This window comes from Cucumis sativus, chromosome 1 (assembly GCF_000004075.3).
Source record: "Cucumis sativus cultivar 9930 chromosome 1, Cucumber_9930_V3, whole genome shotgun sequence".
NCBI classification, from domain to species: Eukaryota; Viridiplantae; Streptophyta; class Magnoliopsida; order Cucurbitales; family Cucurbitaceae; genus Cucumis; species Cucumis sativus.
The window spans coordinates 8,278,107-8,296,740 of record NC_026655.2 but is presented as its reverse complement, the minus strand read 5'-3'; the positions used below and the strand labels follow the sequence as shown (position 1 = coordinate 8,296,740).

At 30.6% G+C, this 18,634-nt stretch overlaps 2 protein-coding genes across 2 annotated transcripts; both read right to left on the bottom strand.

Annotated features, from left to right (window-relative positions):
• Positions 1-869: 869 nt before the first annotated feature.
• Positions 870-4,958, bottom strand: LOC101214417 (transmembrane protein 209). The gene is given in 8 exon segments (XM_004147218.3): positions 870-1,381; positions 1,502-1,657; positions 1,659-1,879; positions 2,023-2,208; positions 2,350-2,539; positions 3,072-3,985; positions 4,106-4,161; positions 4,487-4,958. Coding segments are annotated over 8 exon segments (2,058 nt in total). The 5' UTR covers positions 4,681-4,958; the 3' UTR covers positions 870-1,240.
• Positions 4,959-6,367: 1,409 nt separating this feature from the next.
• On the bottom strand, positions 6,368-16,082 carry LOC101221560 (MLO-like protein 3). Its single transcript, XM_011655253.2, has 15 exons — positions 15,619-16,082; positions 15,473-15,530; positions 15,095-15,360; positions 14,882-14,998; positions 12,913-12,973; positions 11,076-11,164; positions 10,216-10,290; positions 9,992-10,080; positions 8,896-8,945; positions 8,717-8,757; positions 8,145-8,318; positions 7,941-7,976; positions 7,511-7,578; positions 7,062-7,122; positions 6,368-6,939 (listed from the first exon to the last, which is right to left on the bottom strand). Exons 1-15 carry the CDS (start codon positions 15,742-15,744, stop codon positions 6,496-6,498), a joined length of 1,755 nt encoding a protein of 584 aa, XP_011653555.1. The 5' UTR covers positions 15,745-16,082; the 3' UTR covers positions 6,368-6,495.
• Between the last annotated feature and the right edge of the window lie 2,552 nt (positions 16,083-18,634).

The window sequence follows — 18,634 nt, the reverse complement described above, 5'->3', positions numbered from 1 at the left end:
GAACTTCATGAAAATAGCTTATTGGGGGTTTAAGTAAAATCACCACCCCACAGCCTAGGAGGAAAGTGAGCTTCAGCCTTCCATCTTTAAAAATCTTGTTCAGACGATGGATCTTCCAAGTCATTTTAACCATAGCATCAAGTGTACGAACGCCATAAGCTTTGCATCTCCATCCAATCGATTTAGGAGCTGAAAAGTAACAATGTGATTCTCTGATTTGCCATTATTTGAAATCATGCTTGAAAAGCTTTATAAATAGTGATATAAAGCATTCTCGTGGGAATATAGAAAGTAGACATTTATTCGTAAGTTGTATCTACTCGTGGATGTTCATTTGTCAGATCGCCTGAAGATCTTACAGCCAAGATAGGAAGTTTGCACTTTGGGTAAGTACTGACGACTGCATAAAATCAGAAGTTCATTTGAATGAGTATGCAATAATTGAAAGATAAAAGGTTCCCTTCTACAAATTACAAAGGGGCAAAATAGTTGGTGTCGTGGATCGTGAAGTAATTTATCAGAATTCAAGTATAATTGTAAAGCGATGACGATGACGGTGACATAGCCAAATGCTGTGAGGAGATAATAGAATGAATTACACAATTAAACCAAGCAATTAATTAATAGTATGAACTGCTTCTCATGCCCAATTGCATGTAATATAGTGAGCTCGGCAATTCCAATCTGTGCTAAAACGATGACCCAAATAGAACACTAGCACTTCGATTTCATCAATGGATCACAAAGCTACTTGTTATTTTCATCGGATGGTTTTGGGTTTTTTTGAGAACATTGTACATATATACTCAAACATGTATCATTAATAAATTAAAAGCCGGTTCAAAATAAATAAATAAATAACTAAAAGCAATTTTAAGAGCAAAAAGCACTGCTCAGCTTTAAAATGGCTCACTGAAACCCAAAGTTCAATACACTGTTAACCTATAAACTACAATGATACAGCCAGCCAAGGACAATTCTAAAATGGTGGTTTGTGACAAATTCTCATCATGGTTGTGAATTTGTGGTCAGTACAACTATTGAAGAACTCAGATTAGGATACATGAACATTCGAGCTATGAAACTAAAGTTAGAGGCTTTCAGTAAGCAATTTCCCCAGAATACATGTTGTACAAAGGAGCAAAATTGTTGCACAAGCAGAGTTTGTGGTGTCTCATGTAACAGCTTAGTGAGTTAATGCAATAAAAATACTATTGGAAGCAAAAACGCAGATGCTCACTCAGTCTACAGGCTCTGAATTCAAAACTGGAAGGATTCTTAGTGAAGATGAACCAAGCTGCATTCCCCGAATAACCCCGCCATATCCGATCTTGACTCTGTGACACAGAAGCAATATGGCATCCCACAATGCTGTTCTTCCCTGAAAATTAAGATCAGAACAGTTATTTTTATCCTAATAGTAACAAAAAAAATTTAGTAGTTGAGATAGTTTCGAATTCATGACATTGGACAAGAAATAACATGCTTAAGGGCAAACAACCTGAAGGGAAAACTGAAGCTTTTTATCCCAATACAAAGAAAAAACTGGAGGATTTTTCCTTCCAACGGCCAGTATGCAAGCTCCAGGGTGAATAACAGAAGGAACACCATATATAATTGCTATATACTTCTCGGGAAAGCGTTCTTTCGGAGGAAGAAATCCCCAAGAACAAAGGATTTTTACTAGACTGAGCCCCGGCATAGATTGAAGGATCCAGATGTAACATCCACTTTGGATGCTCTAGGAAAGCACAGAATAAATACAAGAGTAAGTGAGAATCGGTTGGAAGCTCAAGTGTCCACTTCTTGCTTTTCTTATCATAAACCTCTCCAGTACCAAGATACTCGTAATTCTTCAAGCACGTCCCTTCAGAAAGCTCTGTACAATTCACAAAGGCATTGGTGTGAAAGTCAGTTAATTGTTTTAACTAAAATCTATTCATCTTCCAATTCTGGAGAGACCAATAACAAAGCGGGAAACTGGAAAACATAATAAATCAATCATCAACAGCCTATGCCCACCTTTGATTCTTTGTACTGTATAATCTGCTCGAATACTGCTTTGCGGCAGTAAGCCTTTGACCCATTCACCCTTCATCAAAGCAAGGAGTTTCTGGTGCTCTGCAATGGCATCGACACACTCTTGCATGGTCGGAATTAAGGGGTTCTGCTGAGGGGACAGTGGTGTATTTGCCAGAGGCATCTTGACTGCATTGGAGGTAGATGATCGTAAGCAAAACAATCATTATTATTATTTCAGTAGAAAAGCAAGCTTTCCTTTGACGTCACTAATGAAAAAAAAGCGCAAATCAATGATCATTTTCTGAACAAAATGATGGAAAGTCTTACTAGTAGAGGCATCTATGGATTGCATGAGAGTTGCTCGTAACTGGTGGAGGAGTCCATCTTCATCAAGGGTCAATGTTGGTTGCCATTCATTAGTCCTGTCAACCAAAGATGCAATGGGAAGGGATCCTGTGGAGTCGCCTACAGGACTTATAGTAATTGAGACACCGAGTTTAGCAGCCGCTTCTTTTACCTTAAAAAACCAAGTTATCTAATAAGGCACAAAGGATGTGTAACCTACCAATATTATTATAATTAGATTTCAAATTTGAAACTCCTCATGCAACTAAGCAAATATCGCTCTCAAACACAGTTAATAAATCAGCCCAGCTTGAAGTTTGCACATATAAATCATAAAACGAAGATATGCAAGGAACAAAAGAGGAATAAATCTTATGTTCACATGTATTGCTTCCACACAACTCCTCTCTGATGAATGCACTGAGGGTGCTAAAAATGAAGTACAAAACGAGACACTAAAAAAATAAATTGTTCATGTGCTATAACCTATAAATATAATTTAGCCTGTACTATAATGGAACAATTTATTTTCTGTGATGTATAATCTATAGTTACACCAACAACTTGATCATCGATAAGCTAACTTGCCCAATATAGAGTTCCTAAATACTGTAGATTTGACTTATAGAAAACAATTGAAATTTCAGGTGTTGCAAATGAAAGCTAATTAGTAAAGCACAAAGTAGACTGCAGAACAACCATACATGAACATGACTGGTTTCAATCTTTTCTACAAGAGGACTAAGCAAAGTGGAAGAAAACCACTGCCTGAGACGATCACGCCATTCTTCAATTTGAGGATATACTCCCAAATGCTTGAAAGCTTCAACCATTTCCTCCATAGACATTGGGGAGGGATCATCACCCTCTACTTTCTTAGGAGGAGTGGTGAATTTCTGTGAACTCGGTGACATCCTTACAGGCCTCAAGGGAGTACTTCTGGTAGTTCCAGAAGTATTAGCTGAATTAGCCACAGTACTGGGACTGGCTATACCCACACTGCCCATGGTGGGGGGTGGAGTTGCTAATTTTCCTGAAGACTCGGTTAACTTTTCATCTACTTCAGTAAGGAATCGTTCAAAGTCTTCTTCAGATGTAATTTCTTTTAGAGTGGACACTCGCTTGCTTGACCATGGGGTATGCACCACTGAATCCCGTCCTGATGAACTCTGAGCAGAAGGCAGTGGTGAGGCCACTCCAGAGACAAGATACAACGAAGATGCAGAACCTGGGGATGTTGAAGGTGTTGCAAAAGACTGCACTTTACTTCCACTGGCAGAGTTAGACTTATCTATGTTTTTTTGAGATGAATAACTAAAATTGCCAATTGAATGATGAAGTGGAACAAGAATATCAGAAGAAGAAGGCGATGAGTAAGGTTTAGATTTTGGAGGCTTTACAGCCTTTTCAGATGTCCCATTGTCAACCTTTGGTTTTAATCCCATAAGCCCCAGTTGACGCTTGGAAAGGGGTGTTTGTTCCTTGGTTCCTTTAGCTGATATAACAGACACAACACCGCTAAATCTTTTTCTATACAAGGATAGTGCCTTGATAAAGGCTAATACCGTTCCCAAAAAGATTGAGCCTACCACAATCTGTGCAGCCTTGGCAGACAAATCTGAAGAATAGAAAAGAAGGTTTATAAAAAAAATCAATCCAGCCAAAAATGTTCAAGGTAGTAGCTCAAGCTCAAGCTCAAAGCAGACATAAACAAATGAGAATAATCACAGTAACTTACAGGCTGCCTCTTCAGGGAAGTTCTTGAGCTTCAAATTGCCAACAATCGCATTTTCCCTTCATTAATTCAAGGAAGAACAAAAAAAAAATTAGCCTTAGCTTCAGTTAACTGAAAAAAAAAACCCAGCTCATAAGACAATATCTACAAACGAATTCCATTTCCCAAGCACTACTTTAAGACAACGTTCTCAAAAGGCCCCGTTCAAAACTAACGAAAAGCTACAACCTTTCTTGAACAGCACTGTGACCTTGAAGCTCCAAGAAATCAGAACTAACGAGAAGGTTCACAATCCATACAAAATAAAGCCATATACAGAAAACGAAGATCACAATGTTCAAGAAATTTAAAATCACATAAAAGGAAGGTGGAGTAGAAGTGTACCAGGAAAGAATACTAAGAAAGGCAGATGCAGATACGGAGGAAAGGAAAAAGATGCCGAGGAAGGTGTACTTCGAAGGTTGGACGCTGTTGGCGGTGAGAGCGGCGGATAGAGCCGGGTTTTGATAAGCCGAGAACTTGAAGGGCTTCGGAGGAGAAGAGCTATCGGGTCTTCTGCCATTTTGAGTAGCTTCCATTGCGTTATGGGTCGGAATTTGAAATTTAGAACTAGGGTTTTGCAACGGAAATAGAGATTCGATTATACTACGATGACATTGGGGAAGATTTCACCAACATGTTCTTGAGCTTCAACAATGAGTCCCCGAAATAGCACTAAAACCCCATAGTCTTCACTCTCCAGGGTTTTTCTTTTTCTTTTCAATAAAGTTTGAGTGATTTTTAATATTAGATTTTGTGAGAAACAAACATCATCACCGATTCACCATCCCATTGCACATCTAATCTAAGTGAATGTTTCTTATTCCTATATATTTATTTTTTCATCACTACTCTTTTCTTACTTTATGTTGGGGTGTTGATATATAAGAACTACCAGTAAAGTGATCACGTTTCAATTGGATACAACATACACACTATATACAAAACAATGGTATAACAAAACTTAAGGAATTGAAATTAATGACCCCAACATGTATCGGAGGCGTTAATAGGTTGTCGAGTTGTAAACACACTACAATTAACTTCTCAGCATGATGCAAAGACTAATTTTGATAGGATACGATCTTAAAATACTTGGATCTCGTGGGAGAATTCTTGATACTCATTCAGCTACACGTAAACAAACAAGTTGCTAATTATAGGTTTAACAACTCTCTAACTTTTCAAAATAAGAATTAAAATTAAATAAATACAAAATTGAGATATTTGGTCAAATTTAACTCAATTAAGTTGTTAAGAAGCTACAAATTCAACTTTTATACGTGTTAAATTTGTACATGAAATATCGTTTAATCGGTTGTTTCGATCTAATTTGAAGTTTCTGTTGGAGTTTTGGTAAAAAAAATTAGTACGAACTGTGGAGGAATTGAACCCAAGAGTGTTCTCGATTCTCAGGTGCATATTCAATATTAGGTGAGCTAAACTCTTGTTGGCTTTTGGTAAGTTATTGGAATTGAAGGATAAGTTAACCAAGCAAAGCTAAGTTGGAGATAGAAGGAGAAGAAGTAAACACATCTAAATGCGGTTTTGGATGCGTAATAATTGTCTTATTCAAATCACCTAGTAAGATTAGGATATATTTTATATATTAGATTAATTAGTTAGTTGTTGCAAGTGGTTAACATACATTTTATAATTAGAGTTTGGAATTAAACTAATTATGTTATTAATTTAGGCCATACAAGTTAATTATTTTGTTATGTATCCCACCAATTACGTAACTTGAACATAATTGGTTGGTTCAATCTAACAAAGATTGATCCTTTATATGATCGAATTGTTGGAAATGCAATCAAAGTCTCACGTCAGTTAGATAGGGAAATAATCATGTATGAAACTATCTTTGTGAAGATAGTTGGAGAGTCCCTTTTCTTTACAAGATAGAATGACACATCTAGTGTCTCGTGATCCATTGAGCAATTGAGTGAATTCAAGTTCGCCTAAGCTAGATCCATTTTACCCATGTTATTTTCTTTTAATATTTGCTCTTTATTTTTATGCATTACTAATCATTCTGCACTTGGTTGATTTAGGAATTTAGCTTGTCTAAACTATCCCAATATTGATAGTTTTTGATCGATATATACTATAATGGTATTTGATTGTAGGCCCTTCAACAAGTCCCTAGAATCATGTCTCAAAGAACAAAAAAAATGCAATACAAGCAAAATTATTTCACTTTATAGCATCCTTCACTACACATTATAAATTTAATTATAATCAAATGTATGATCATATATATATATATATATTCATCAGGTGGGACAATGTTTTTACAGCAAAGAGATCAAAAGTTTTTACATGAAATCAATGACAAGAGCTCAATCCAAAATCTAGGAAATTCGTCTTTCATTTTGAGGAGTACTTAAGGTAATTGTTTCTTCATGAATTTCACTAATCTCTCCTATTTCTATCTCCATTACCTTATTTGAAACTGCAGATTCACCTTTTGTTACTACAGAATCTCTGAGTTTTTCTTCAACAATCTCATCACACTCAGTAATACTAACACCGTTGAGCTCAGCAAAAGAGAGAGCTCTATGATGAGAAGAGCTCATGATCTCTTGATCCGAATTTAGGGTTCGGCTACTACCCTCAAAAACTCGAGACGATGGGTGCTCGGAGACGGAGTGTGATGAGCCTTCTTGGTGCTGGTTTGAGTCAAGGTCATGGTGATGGGAAGGCTTCTTTCTCTTATGTTTCACATCTTTGTGCCATTTCTTTATGGCTTTGGCTGTGTGTTCTTCTAATGCTGCAGCTTTGAACTGTGACCCCATCTGATGATTTTACAAAAGAAAAAACAAAAACAAAAAGGTGTATAATCTCAAAAACTTTATCACCCAGGTTATAATCTACTTATTTAGGTTGAAAAATAATTGGAAGTCACAATGTATTTTACCTGTGTGACAAGAGCATAGAGAGGCAGAGTAATGTAGCTACACAAAACTTGGACTGTGACTCTACAATAGTTAAATAAATAAATAAGCTTCCTTTCACATTATATCAAAGCTTGTAATTCATATAAGTAAGAATGAAATAATAAAAATGTTATTGACATTTCATTTGTGTCATTAAAAATGAACTCATTTTTAGTGACCATCATCTCTTTATATTTGTCATCGAAAATAGTGTAAATGACATATAGAAGCGTGTTAACGATCAAAAGATCATTGATCATCTATGGTTTGATTTTTTTTATAAAAAATTGATATTTATGTATTTTTACTTGAAAATTGATTTTTATAAGTTAAATTAGATAACACGAAGTTAAAATTAAGCAAACCATCAAATCATTGTACACATAGGCATATAGTATTAGTTAAAGAAATTGTTGAATGATATACTTACGCTAAGACCACTCTAATGATGATGACCACCAAGTTTTCATGGTAGCAAGAATTTATCCCATATTGTAGCTGCAAGTAAATAGTATAAAGAGATTAAATCAAGTTCATTTAATTACTGTTTAAAACGGGGTTATTGAACTATATTTTTATGTCTAATAAATATGTGAAATTTTGAGAATGTATAGTTTATTTCAATCCTCACTCATGTTTATTACATAATTTTAAAGTTTATATTAACTAAAACTTTGATATTTTAATTTTATATGTAATAATCCATGAAGACACAATTTGAAACATTATGGACTTAATTAGACATGACTTTCAAAATTTATTACTATATAAAGTATAATACACTTATACAATAAGACCAAACTTTGTAGTTGAACCAAAGGAAAAGAAATATGCAAATAAAAAAGGATGAAAATTTTTACCGTAACCCAGATGAAAAATGAAAATTCGAAGGCATTCTGAAAAAAGAAAAAAGAGAAAATCAATTAGATGAACAAGTAGTAAGGAAAAGATAAGTTTGAAATGACTTTCTAAACCGTTAAATACACTTTTAATTAACACTAGGAGAGAGCCATTTCTTAGAGTAAAAGAAGACAAAAGGAATTTAGGGATATGCGAAAACTTACCATAAACAAAGTGAAATGAAGAAGGGTGAGAACAAATTTAGGGTGATTAAACCAAAAGAGTTCATCACTTGGTTCAACCATGGGAGCTCCTTTGACCACAACTGTCTTGTTTTGAAGTTGAAGGGCAAGCCTTGCTACTATTACTTCAAACTTTGTTCCAAGAGCCAACACTATCTACATTTACCCAAAAAATAAAATAAAAAATATCCTTCTTATTCACCTTGATTTTAAGATACATTTATGGGGATGAGTATTATATGGACTAATTAAAACGAACGATTTTAACCTAAGTTCTGGTTAGACTGAACACTAATTTTAATACTTTAAGTTGGATAGTGGTATTTTTTCTTGGACATTTATATGAGATATTTTCTAATTTAGCAAGGTGAATCAAAATAATTATAAATATAACAAAATGTCAATGATAAACACTAATATATAGCAAACTATATCAATGTCTATCACCATCTATTATAAATAGACAATAACATTTGTTATATTTGTAAATAGTTTTATCAATTTTGTCGTTTAAAATAATTATGCATATATAGTTTAGGGTATTTTCAACTTACAATGAGTGGAAGGAAAGACACCCAGAGATATGCATTCCAGCCTATTCACAGTCATATAATATAACTTTCGTTTAGCCAATTTTAAGTGAAATGAACTAATATATACTTGTATTTTACACATTAGAATTAAATAAAAATGCTAAAGCTTTTTAAATTAATGGGGATCAAGAAAAACTCACCATGTACATCCACTAGAATGAAGATGACAACTATGAGCCACATGAAAGGACTGTCATTATATATATGTAAGAGAAGATCAAGTTAAAAAGAGAAAATCTAAAATTATTTAATTAGTCTAAGGTATTATTATTATTTATTATGAGTTCAAATGTTAAGTAAACGTAAAGTTTCATCTCAAATATTTGTGTAATTCATTATCATTATTATGATTTTTTTATTTTCTTTTTTTAACATACAATCATCTTCCACAACAGTTGTCTATTTGAAAATATTCTTTATTCTTATATCAAATCTCAAATTAATTTGTAAAGTTTTTCTACCACTTCCATGTGAGATTCTCATGTGCCAATCTAAACTAAATAATTGAAATCTAAAGACTAAATTGAAATAAAAACACAAATCTAAAAAGTAAAATAAGTACAACATTTTAAGTTATAAAGACTAAGTTGAAACCAAATTGGGAACTTAAGAACTAAAACTGTCCAACATTTTGAAACTTAAGAATAAGTAAAAACTAGATTATAAACTTGTTTTTTCTTACATCTTTTAGTTAAAATACCATTTTGGTTCTTATACTTGAAGTTGGTTAAATTTTAGTCTCTATATTTTTCATTTCTACAATTTCATTTCCCTATATTTTCAATAAATATTAAATTTAAGTCTACTATTTAATTGTTCATTTTTTAAAAGAGTCTATGTTATCGATCTAAACGTTTTTTCTATAAATTTTAAAAATATATTAACATATATTATATTTCTTTACATTACAATTAAATCAATTCAAAGTTAAGAGACTAAATTTTGATACTCAAATGTTACTTTTACTATTTATCTTCTTTTACTATTATGGGTGTGTTTGGTCGTCCAAAGCAAGCATGAGTATGAAAATATGAGATTATGAATTCCACTCTTTGTTTGGCTCGAGAAGTTAACAAAAAAAAAAACATTAATTTTACTTCTTATGATCAACTCCTTACACTAGGGCGTCGAAGATTTACGATTCTCCCGACTTCACAATTCTTACTCTCACTATTCTACTCTCCTTGTCCCAAATACTGTGGAAAAGTTTAAAGACTCTAAGATTAATTAGTTTACCTGATGCCAACGACGACTTTGAAATCATCGTGTAATGATCTTTCAATGTACTTTTGGAAGTTGAAGGAAGTGTTTCCAGGTACATGAGTCTATTAAAAAAAAAATAATTCAAACACAGTCTATATATATATGAAAACAATGTTGGGAATTAATGATTCAATAATTAATGAAATCTAAATTATACAATAAAACTGATGTGCTAGATTTTGTCAGTATTTACTAACCGAGATGAAACCATGGCGAAGGGTCAAGTAGTCAACTTTGGCTACAGAACGAAAGAACTGTCTGAAGAAGCATATCTGTACATTTTTCAATCCAAATTAATTTCAAATTCATTTTTAACAACAAATTTAGATAGATGAATGGAACATCTAACTTCTGGATAAGAAATGCATGTCAATTAATTTCAGTAAGACAACTAAAAATGTGGAAACTAAATTATTTTAAACTTTAAGCATAATCTTCAATAAATATATATAAGGATCATTACTACTAGAGTAAATAGGGTTTATTTTTCTTTGACATTAAAGCTTGTTAATTTCAATAAGCCTCATTCAAGTATTAACGAGTGACAATAACCAAATTAATTTTGTAATAGGAACAATTGAGATTGATAAATAGAAGTAAATCAATTACTCCCTATATTATATTGATTCATTATCCTTGATTTCAACTATACCTAGTTTTAAAATTACAAATTTATTTCTATAGTATAATTTATAAATATGTATTTACGTTTCTCTTTTCACAATTTCTTACTATAGAGTTTATAAACTATTTCAGAAAACAAAAAAAAAACAAAATGATCATCCTACCCAGAATTACATTAATTTGTTTTAGTTATTTAGTTAAAAAAAATTAACGAATATATTTCTTATTTTCGGATTGGAAAAAAGTGTCTTTATGTAGCTTTGTAGATGTAAATTAACAACATGGTATAATGTACATGCGAATTGAAATAATAAACAAAGATTACTACTACATAAACTAAAGTACAAGAATGAATAAGACCACTTTAAAATTAAAGAAATAGAAACAAAACACAAAGAATTATTATATGCATAAAAACGAAAGATGAACTTACACTCCAAAGAAGAAATGATGGTGTTGCACAGGAACTGATGTGCCGACGTCCAAATGTCGTTTGCCTTGTCAGTCTAAAACGATTTGGATCTAATCATTTCAAAGATACAACCAAAATCATTGTTTTTCTTTCGAGTTTAGGTAAAACCAAGTTGAAATTAGGAAGATTTGAATCTTCAATATCCATTCAAATTGAATGAAATGAAGGTTTTGAAAGTTGAAGGACGAAAACAAAAAATTGAGAGGAATATAAAAACTAAAATAAACATTTTAAGAGTATAATTAAAATGAAAATGAAAATCGTGGAAATCAGTATAACAATTTTTTTACTACATAAATGAAAACCCAAAACAAAGGGTGTTCGTACAACTAGGTTTTAATTTAATATGGTAATTAATGTGGGCAGTTACCCAATTTGCTATTTCTAATTGAATTGAAATAGTTATTAATTTATTGACTTTTGAAATTAATCTTGTGATAAACATTTACAAACTTTAATTTCACCAAATCAAACACGCATTATGTTCATAACTCAGGGTGATTCTGACCATATATAACTCATGGTGGTTAATTAACACTTATTTTTATAATGTTGTTGGAGCTTAGAGATTAATATATTCCTAATAACACACTTAATATAAATCTAATCTTCACTTTTTTTTTTTTTTTTTGAGTATGATAATTGTGGGATGACTAATGAGGATCAAAAACCTCCTACCTCGGCTGGAAGGTCATAAAATGTTTCAAAAGTTAATTCTAAATTAAATTGAGGATAACAATTATAATTGTAGTATATATATAATTTTAACACCTATATATAACAATGTATTTTACTTTCATTCTGACCTTAAAAAATGAATTTATTATCTAACTAAAAAGATATACGAATATACTTGTCATTCAGAATCCCACCTAATTAACTAAAAACCATATCTATAAATAAACCTAGCTATTTGAAAAGGAAAAAAAGAAAAAAAGAAAAAAAAAAAACTCATAGTCTATTTATTTGTTTTTAGAAGACTCGTTGTCTATGTGTGAAAGTCAAAAAGTAGCATCATGTATATATGATACCATTTTAATTTCCCATTATTGTTATTTAAACTTGACAAAAAGATTATATTAAAATTAGAGAAAAAATTAATTTGATCGTGAAAACATCAATCAATTGGTTGAAAACATTATTTATAACTTTAGTTTGGCTTAACGGTGTTAACTTGGACCTCCTTAAATGTTTAGAGAAAATTTAGAAACAGTTTTACTATTAGACTAGCTTATAAATTTCACTAATACGCTAGCTTCTTATATGTATTATTTAAGTTATATATATAATATTTTATAAAGAACATAAATTAATTGAAGGGAACTCGAACCAACCTCTTATAAGTCTTAGACCTATACTAAATTATAAAAGTTCATACTTACGTATTAAACTTAATAAATAAATTAATAACCGAAAAATAAACTATGTGGGTGTTAATAGAGAATAAGTTTTCAATTAGGTAAGAAAATAGAGAAGAAAAAATATTTCTGATCTTGAATTTTGGGTCAAATTTTATTTGAAAGCTTTCAAAACAATAGTTAGTTCTTATGAGATTTTTTATGTTTTGAGTTTAGTTTTAATTTATATGTGTTGAGTTTAGTTATAAAATTTGAACTTATAGAATTTAAGTTATTTAAGTTTTGTTTTAATTTTACGTTAAAATTTCAAGATTTTCAAAATGAGACTCAAACAAAGAAGTAAAAGGAAAAATTGAATAATAAATAAATAGAGTAAAAAAAGAACACCAGTTTAATGGATACCAAAAGAGTAAAAGAAAATTGGGAAGAATATGGATTACCATTGGCCACTTGATAATCCAACGTATTAGTTTCTTCCTCCCAAGCTTTCCAACGCCTCATCTGTTTAAATTTCATTCAAAAAGTGGGAAAATAAAAGTTCATTAAATGTTCCAGTCCAATTCAACGATTAATACTTTTCGGCTAATGAAACCAAACTAAAAAACGCTTCCAAGTTGCAATTAATGTCTTCAAATCTATCAAAAATATTTTTAACCAGAAAAACGTAAAATTAATTTTTTTAATTTTATTGGAAGACAGTATCTAAAAGCAAAATCCAAATTATAACAACAATGATGATTTTAGTTCATTTTTCTCAAAATAAAATACAATCATCATGAAAGAGAGACACTAATAATAAAATCATGTTGTATTTGATGATAAAACATTAAGATATACACACACACATATATATATTTATATATAAATAGAAATAAACATTGATGATATTGACTATATATTATATATGTATTTTTTGAAATAGAATCAGTCAGCAAAGTTGAAATGTCTACATTTTTTGAAAAATTAATACTAAAAAAAGGAAGAAAAAAAACCCAAATTTACAATCATCTTAAGTATATATATAAAAGTTTTATTTTCAGTTTTATTTGGGGTACAAAGTCAATACATTATGACAATCGACAATCATAGCAACAGTAAATAAATTGATAGCTATATTGGAAAATTCAAATATATATTGTCACACCCTACATTTAATTGAATACTCAAAAGTCGTTGACTGTTGACTTGGGTAGTTTGACAATAAAGTTTGATTTATTACCCTAACAAAATAAAGTTTATTAAGCACACAAAACGACACTGGTAGCTGCCGTTTTGAAGGATTCTAGAATTTTGTAGTGTGACAAATAATTGGATACATTCAAAGAAAGTCAACATCATACCTCCAAGTCTTTTTTACTCTACTATTATTATTATTGTTATTATTTTGTTTGTTTGTTTGGAAGAATATACCTATATTTAAACACAACGTATTATTGACTAATAGATTTTTTAAAAATTGTTCTAGAATTATTATCTATTTTAATAATATCATGAACTGACTGTACTTAGAAGGAAAGAAAGAAATAAAAAGGAAACATACTCTAACCACCAACTTATATATGAAGTTTTAATTATTTTCGTTTAATAGAGATCACACATGTTTGGATCATTTATCTAACATTATATTATTTTTAATAGTTTTTAAAGGGTATTCTTTATAATATAATGCATATGAGAAGAAATATATGTATATATTTAAAATTCAATGGGAAAGGAAAATCAAACTTTTGAACTAAAACATCATCTAAACATGTTAAAGTTTAGAATTAAAAGTAGAGGTTTGAGAGATAAAAATAACTTTTTACATTAAAAATATTTAGATTTAACAAATAAATTAAAATAGATAAATATAATAATAATATATCATACAATCATTAACTACACCCTAATCCTTATATTACACACAAAAGTAAAATTTCAATTATTTTTTTTTAAAGAATCAAAGTCCAAGTATTTTATTAATATATATAAGTGATAGAATTTATTATAGACCTAAATATGTTGTAAAATTTTATATTTTTGAAAATTTTTCTAAATTTGAAAATAATTATTTTAGTTCTTGTAATATTATTTTTCAATCTAATTAATACTTACTTGGGAAATGATAGTCTCAAATTTACACGACTGGATTCAAATCCTACCCACATTAATATAGTAGTATATATACTTGTCACTCATGGTTATTCTGTGGTTGAAGAAATAATTTTTAAGGTCCCGTTTTTGTTTTTAGAATTTAACAAAAAAGATAAAAAATAAAAAATAGAACCAAAGAAACAGCTAAAAAAAGAGAATAGTTACGCAAAACCTAAATAGAATAGATAATAAAAGTTGAAAAAGTAAAATGAAATTAGTTGAGGAGGTAAGGGAGTGAAATCAAATAAATAAATATGAGATTGAGAGAGAAAAGACCTTAGCTCTTCCCAATGCCATGGTGAGAACACTGTAGAGAATCTGCATAACAGCCAACACAAATATGAAATTGTTGAGTTGATTCATTCCACCTTGCGACATCAGTGACGCTTTCCCCTGCATCACCACCACAAAATTCATCACCATTTAATTTCAACCGAGTTCACTCACTCAACTCGCCTTTCACTCTTTCACTTCTCTCATCCTCCTTACCTTCGCAGTACAGTAATCCGAAGATGAAGATGAAGAAGAAGAAGAAGAATCGCTGTTACTACTACTGCTCTCAACTTTCTCCGGCAACCATGAAAACGACTGGTTTGATTGGAATTTATCCATCTCCAAATTCTTACTCGCCGTGATCTGTATTTCTCTCTGGCACGGAAGCATCGTATACGCCACGCTATTCGGAATACAAATCTTAGATACAGGTTGTTGAGTTACCGTCAGAGTTAGCGACATGAACCCTAGAAGCATCAATACTGAACAGCACCGATGATGAGCCAAATTTTTACATTAATCCTCTTTGAAATAATTTTCGAGATTTCAGAATTTCTTTGTGGAAATCGTAAAATGATCATCGTTTGTACCAACCTGATTTTAGCTTCTCTACCGCTTCGAACAATGCTGCTTTCCTCTTCCGCTTCAACCACTACACAAAATGAAAATGGAATTGAAATCTGTGGAGAGTAAAATTGAATTAAATTAAATTAAGAAGTAGAGATTTAGAGATAAGTTACATTGGAGAGGAGATGAATTAAATGTTCGAGGAATAAAGAGAGGGAGATGAAGAAGAAACAAACAGCAGCTACAGCCCAAGTAGAGGTGAATTGGAGAGAGGAAGGATCTAAGGCTGCGGCGGCCATTAAAACGATGAGAAGAAGAAGAAATAGAAACTGAAGAAATCAAAAGCGAAAACAAGGAAGAAGAGCGATTTGATCGAAGAGAGAGAGAGAGAGGTGATCGTGAAATTTGTTGAGGAATTGGAAGAGAGAAAAATAAAAATGATGTGTGGAGTAAGACTTTTCTTTGAACGAGTGTGAAGAAGTGTTTGAAATGAAAGCTCTGGCTTGGGCTCTGCCACCAGTAGTTCTTGGTGAAGGCTTTTCCTCTTAGGCGCCGTGTAGTTGAGAATTTGGAATTTCAATGCCGTTCCTTTCAAAATACCTATTTATTTATACTCCTCTATATATACACACACATATATCGTTGGGTGTTACATATATCATTATGATTTAATATATATAAACTGTGATTCACTAATATTAAAGAAAACTTTGGTGGAGTACATATTACCTACATTCATATACTTACTACGGTACTATTGACATTATTTTTTAGAGTTTTCCAAGGGTCGAGATTGATTCAAGTTTCTTTTACTCGAACGAAACATATGTGTTGGTTTGAGGTTAAGTTATTTGGATCATTATTTAAGTTTTTTTTTTTCTATTTTAAAAAGAATACCTAAATTAAGATTTGCAATTTAGATGTATTAGAAGTAAATAAAGTTATATTCACTAAAAGAAAAAAAATTTAGTACTACGATAATGCACACTACATCTATTGATTCTTCCATACGACATTAAATAATTTATTAATTTAATAAATATTTAAAATGTGAAGAAATGAAATATTATAGGTTGTAGTACTAGAAATAATGAATCAACCACATACATTAATGAAACAATTCAGTTGGGTCAATTGCATCGTTATTTTAAGCTTTTATTGGAATTACTCAATTCATTGATTTTTCATTTATTTGAGTTCAACCGAACTCAAATAATTCAAGTAATATTGAGTTGATTGAATCTTTTCCGGTCATCAATTTTTTTAAGAGTGAAAGTTGTTTCCATAAACTAATTATCATATCTTGTTCTCATGTCCTCACTCACATGCATATTATCCAGAAAATTTATGGAAATGAGACTTTATAGTTTAGTCAAAATAATTTATAAATTAGTGGTTCTAAAGATTAATAAATGTACTTACTTTTGAACATCACAATTGTCCTCTACGAGATTTCATGTTTTGAAATCGATACATAATAACTTCATTATCTATCTTATCAAATAAATCTCTCTCAATATATGTCACAAGACAATATATCATTCATCCATTGGTCTTCCATTCGATTGCACATTCGAGTCTTTATAATGTTCATAGCAGAAAATGTTCTCTCCATGGTAGCTGTTGTAACTGGTAAGAGATCAACGCTAAGGTAGACAATCAATAGCATTTTTTTGAGAAAGATCACAAATACTTGTTAACTCAACAAACATATTATTTGAACGTACATCAATGATGTAATATATTATATATACATTCCTCGAAATTAACCATGTATTGTATAGATTTTTAAGAGAAAAGTAATTTTATTGATGTAATTAGTGGATTTTTGAATGGAGTAAGAATGAAATTAAATAGGAGTTCAATGATTTAAGTTGTACAATGAGTAGGATGATGAAGGATCTAGCTTTCAACCTTTTAAAAAAAGAAAGGCTATTATTCATGAACATGGTGGATCAACTAAAATTCACTTTGGTTTAATTTGTCTTAATTATTTTTGGTTTTTACTTTAGTAAATTATTGTCATTAATTATACATAAAGGTTGATTATGTTGACTTTAAATATGTAAATTGAAGAAATGAGTAATAATTATGTAGCATCATGCATGTGATTCAATAAAAATTGGCCAAATACTAAACAAATAAAAATAAGAGTAGGTTGCAAAAGATTATGGTTTAAGATATATTGTCCACTTGCACACCCTTAATAATGAAGATGAGCTATTCTCTAAGGTCTTTAGGCTAATAAGAGTAAGAATTTCAACCCTTTTTAATCTTTAAGAAAAATATATCATAGACTTTAATCAATTAAACTATATACATATATAAACTCGTGTTGAAATCGATATAAACACAACAATATTTAAGTAACAATGTGATTCTTAATGCTAACAAAATCTTAAAACAAGAATCCAAAAGACTAAAAATATAGTTAATTTTATTGAAAGTTGAAAAAATAGATTTACGTTGAATAATGGAAGGTTACAAGTTTACAAAAAAGTTGAAAGTTTATTAAATGCATGGTGGGCAAGACATCACACATAAATGACTTACATATAAGTTACATTGTTCACATAGTTCGTTTTCTTTAATACATAGAAGTCAATGCTTAGAATGAAGTTATGAGCTAAATCATTTTAAGCTAGCTTGATAACGTATATAAAATTCCTTTCTATATACCAATTTGAAGATTTTTATTGAACATGGTATATGAAGGATTTTTTTCGACAACAATATACAATCTAAACTCAATTATAAGGATTGATTTTAGTAATTTGAGGCAACTCCTTTACGTTTTAACCTTGGAGTTGACTTATATTAGGTTTCCTTAGCTTGCCCCAATTTCTTGGTGTTGTCATGACCCCAAACAAATCGATTCGGGCATGTCAATCTTGCTATGACACATATGGTTCAATTTAATGGGTGTATTTATTAAAATAACATTAATGGGTGGTTCAATTTAGACATATTAAAAGTTATTTATAACTATTCTATAAACCATATATGTCATAGCAAGATTGACAATAGAAAAACTATAATTAAAAATAACATTGAATTTTAAATATGTGTATTTATTTATTTAACATTTTAAAAATGAGATTAAACCAAATTTTAGAAAAATGTTTATCTGGTGTTTAATACGAATTTCTCTCAAATATCTATTTTTCTTCCTTTATTTTTAAATTCATT

Excerpts from the sequence above, each read along its gene's own strand:
- LOC101221560 (XM_011655253.2), bottom strand. The coding sequence starts at position 15,744 with ATGGCCGCCGCAGCCTTAGATCCTTCCTCTCTCCAATTCACCTCTACT. Across the intron at positions 10,291-11,075 it reads CATCATTTCTTCTTTGGAGT|ATATGCTTCTTCAGACAGTT; the intron begins GTAAGTTCATCT and ends AAAAATGTACAG. Across the intron at positions 6,940-7,061 it reads TCTATGCTCTTGTCACACAG|ATGGGGTCACAGTTCAAAGC; the intron begins GTAAAATACATT and ends TAAAATCATCAG.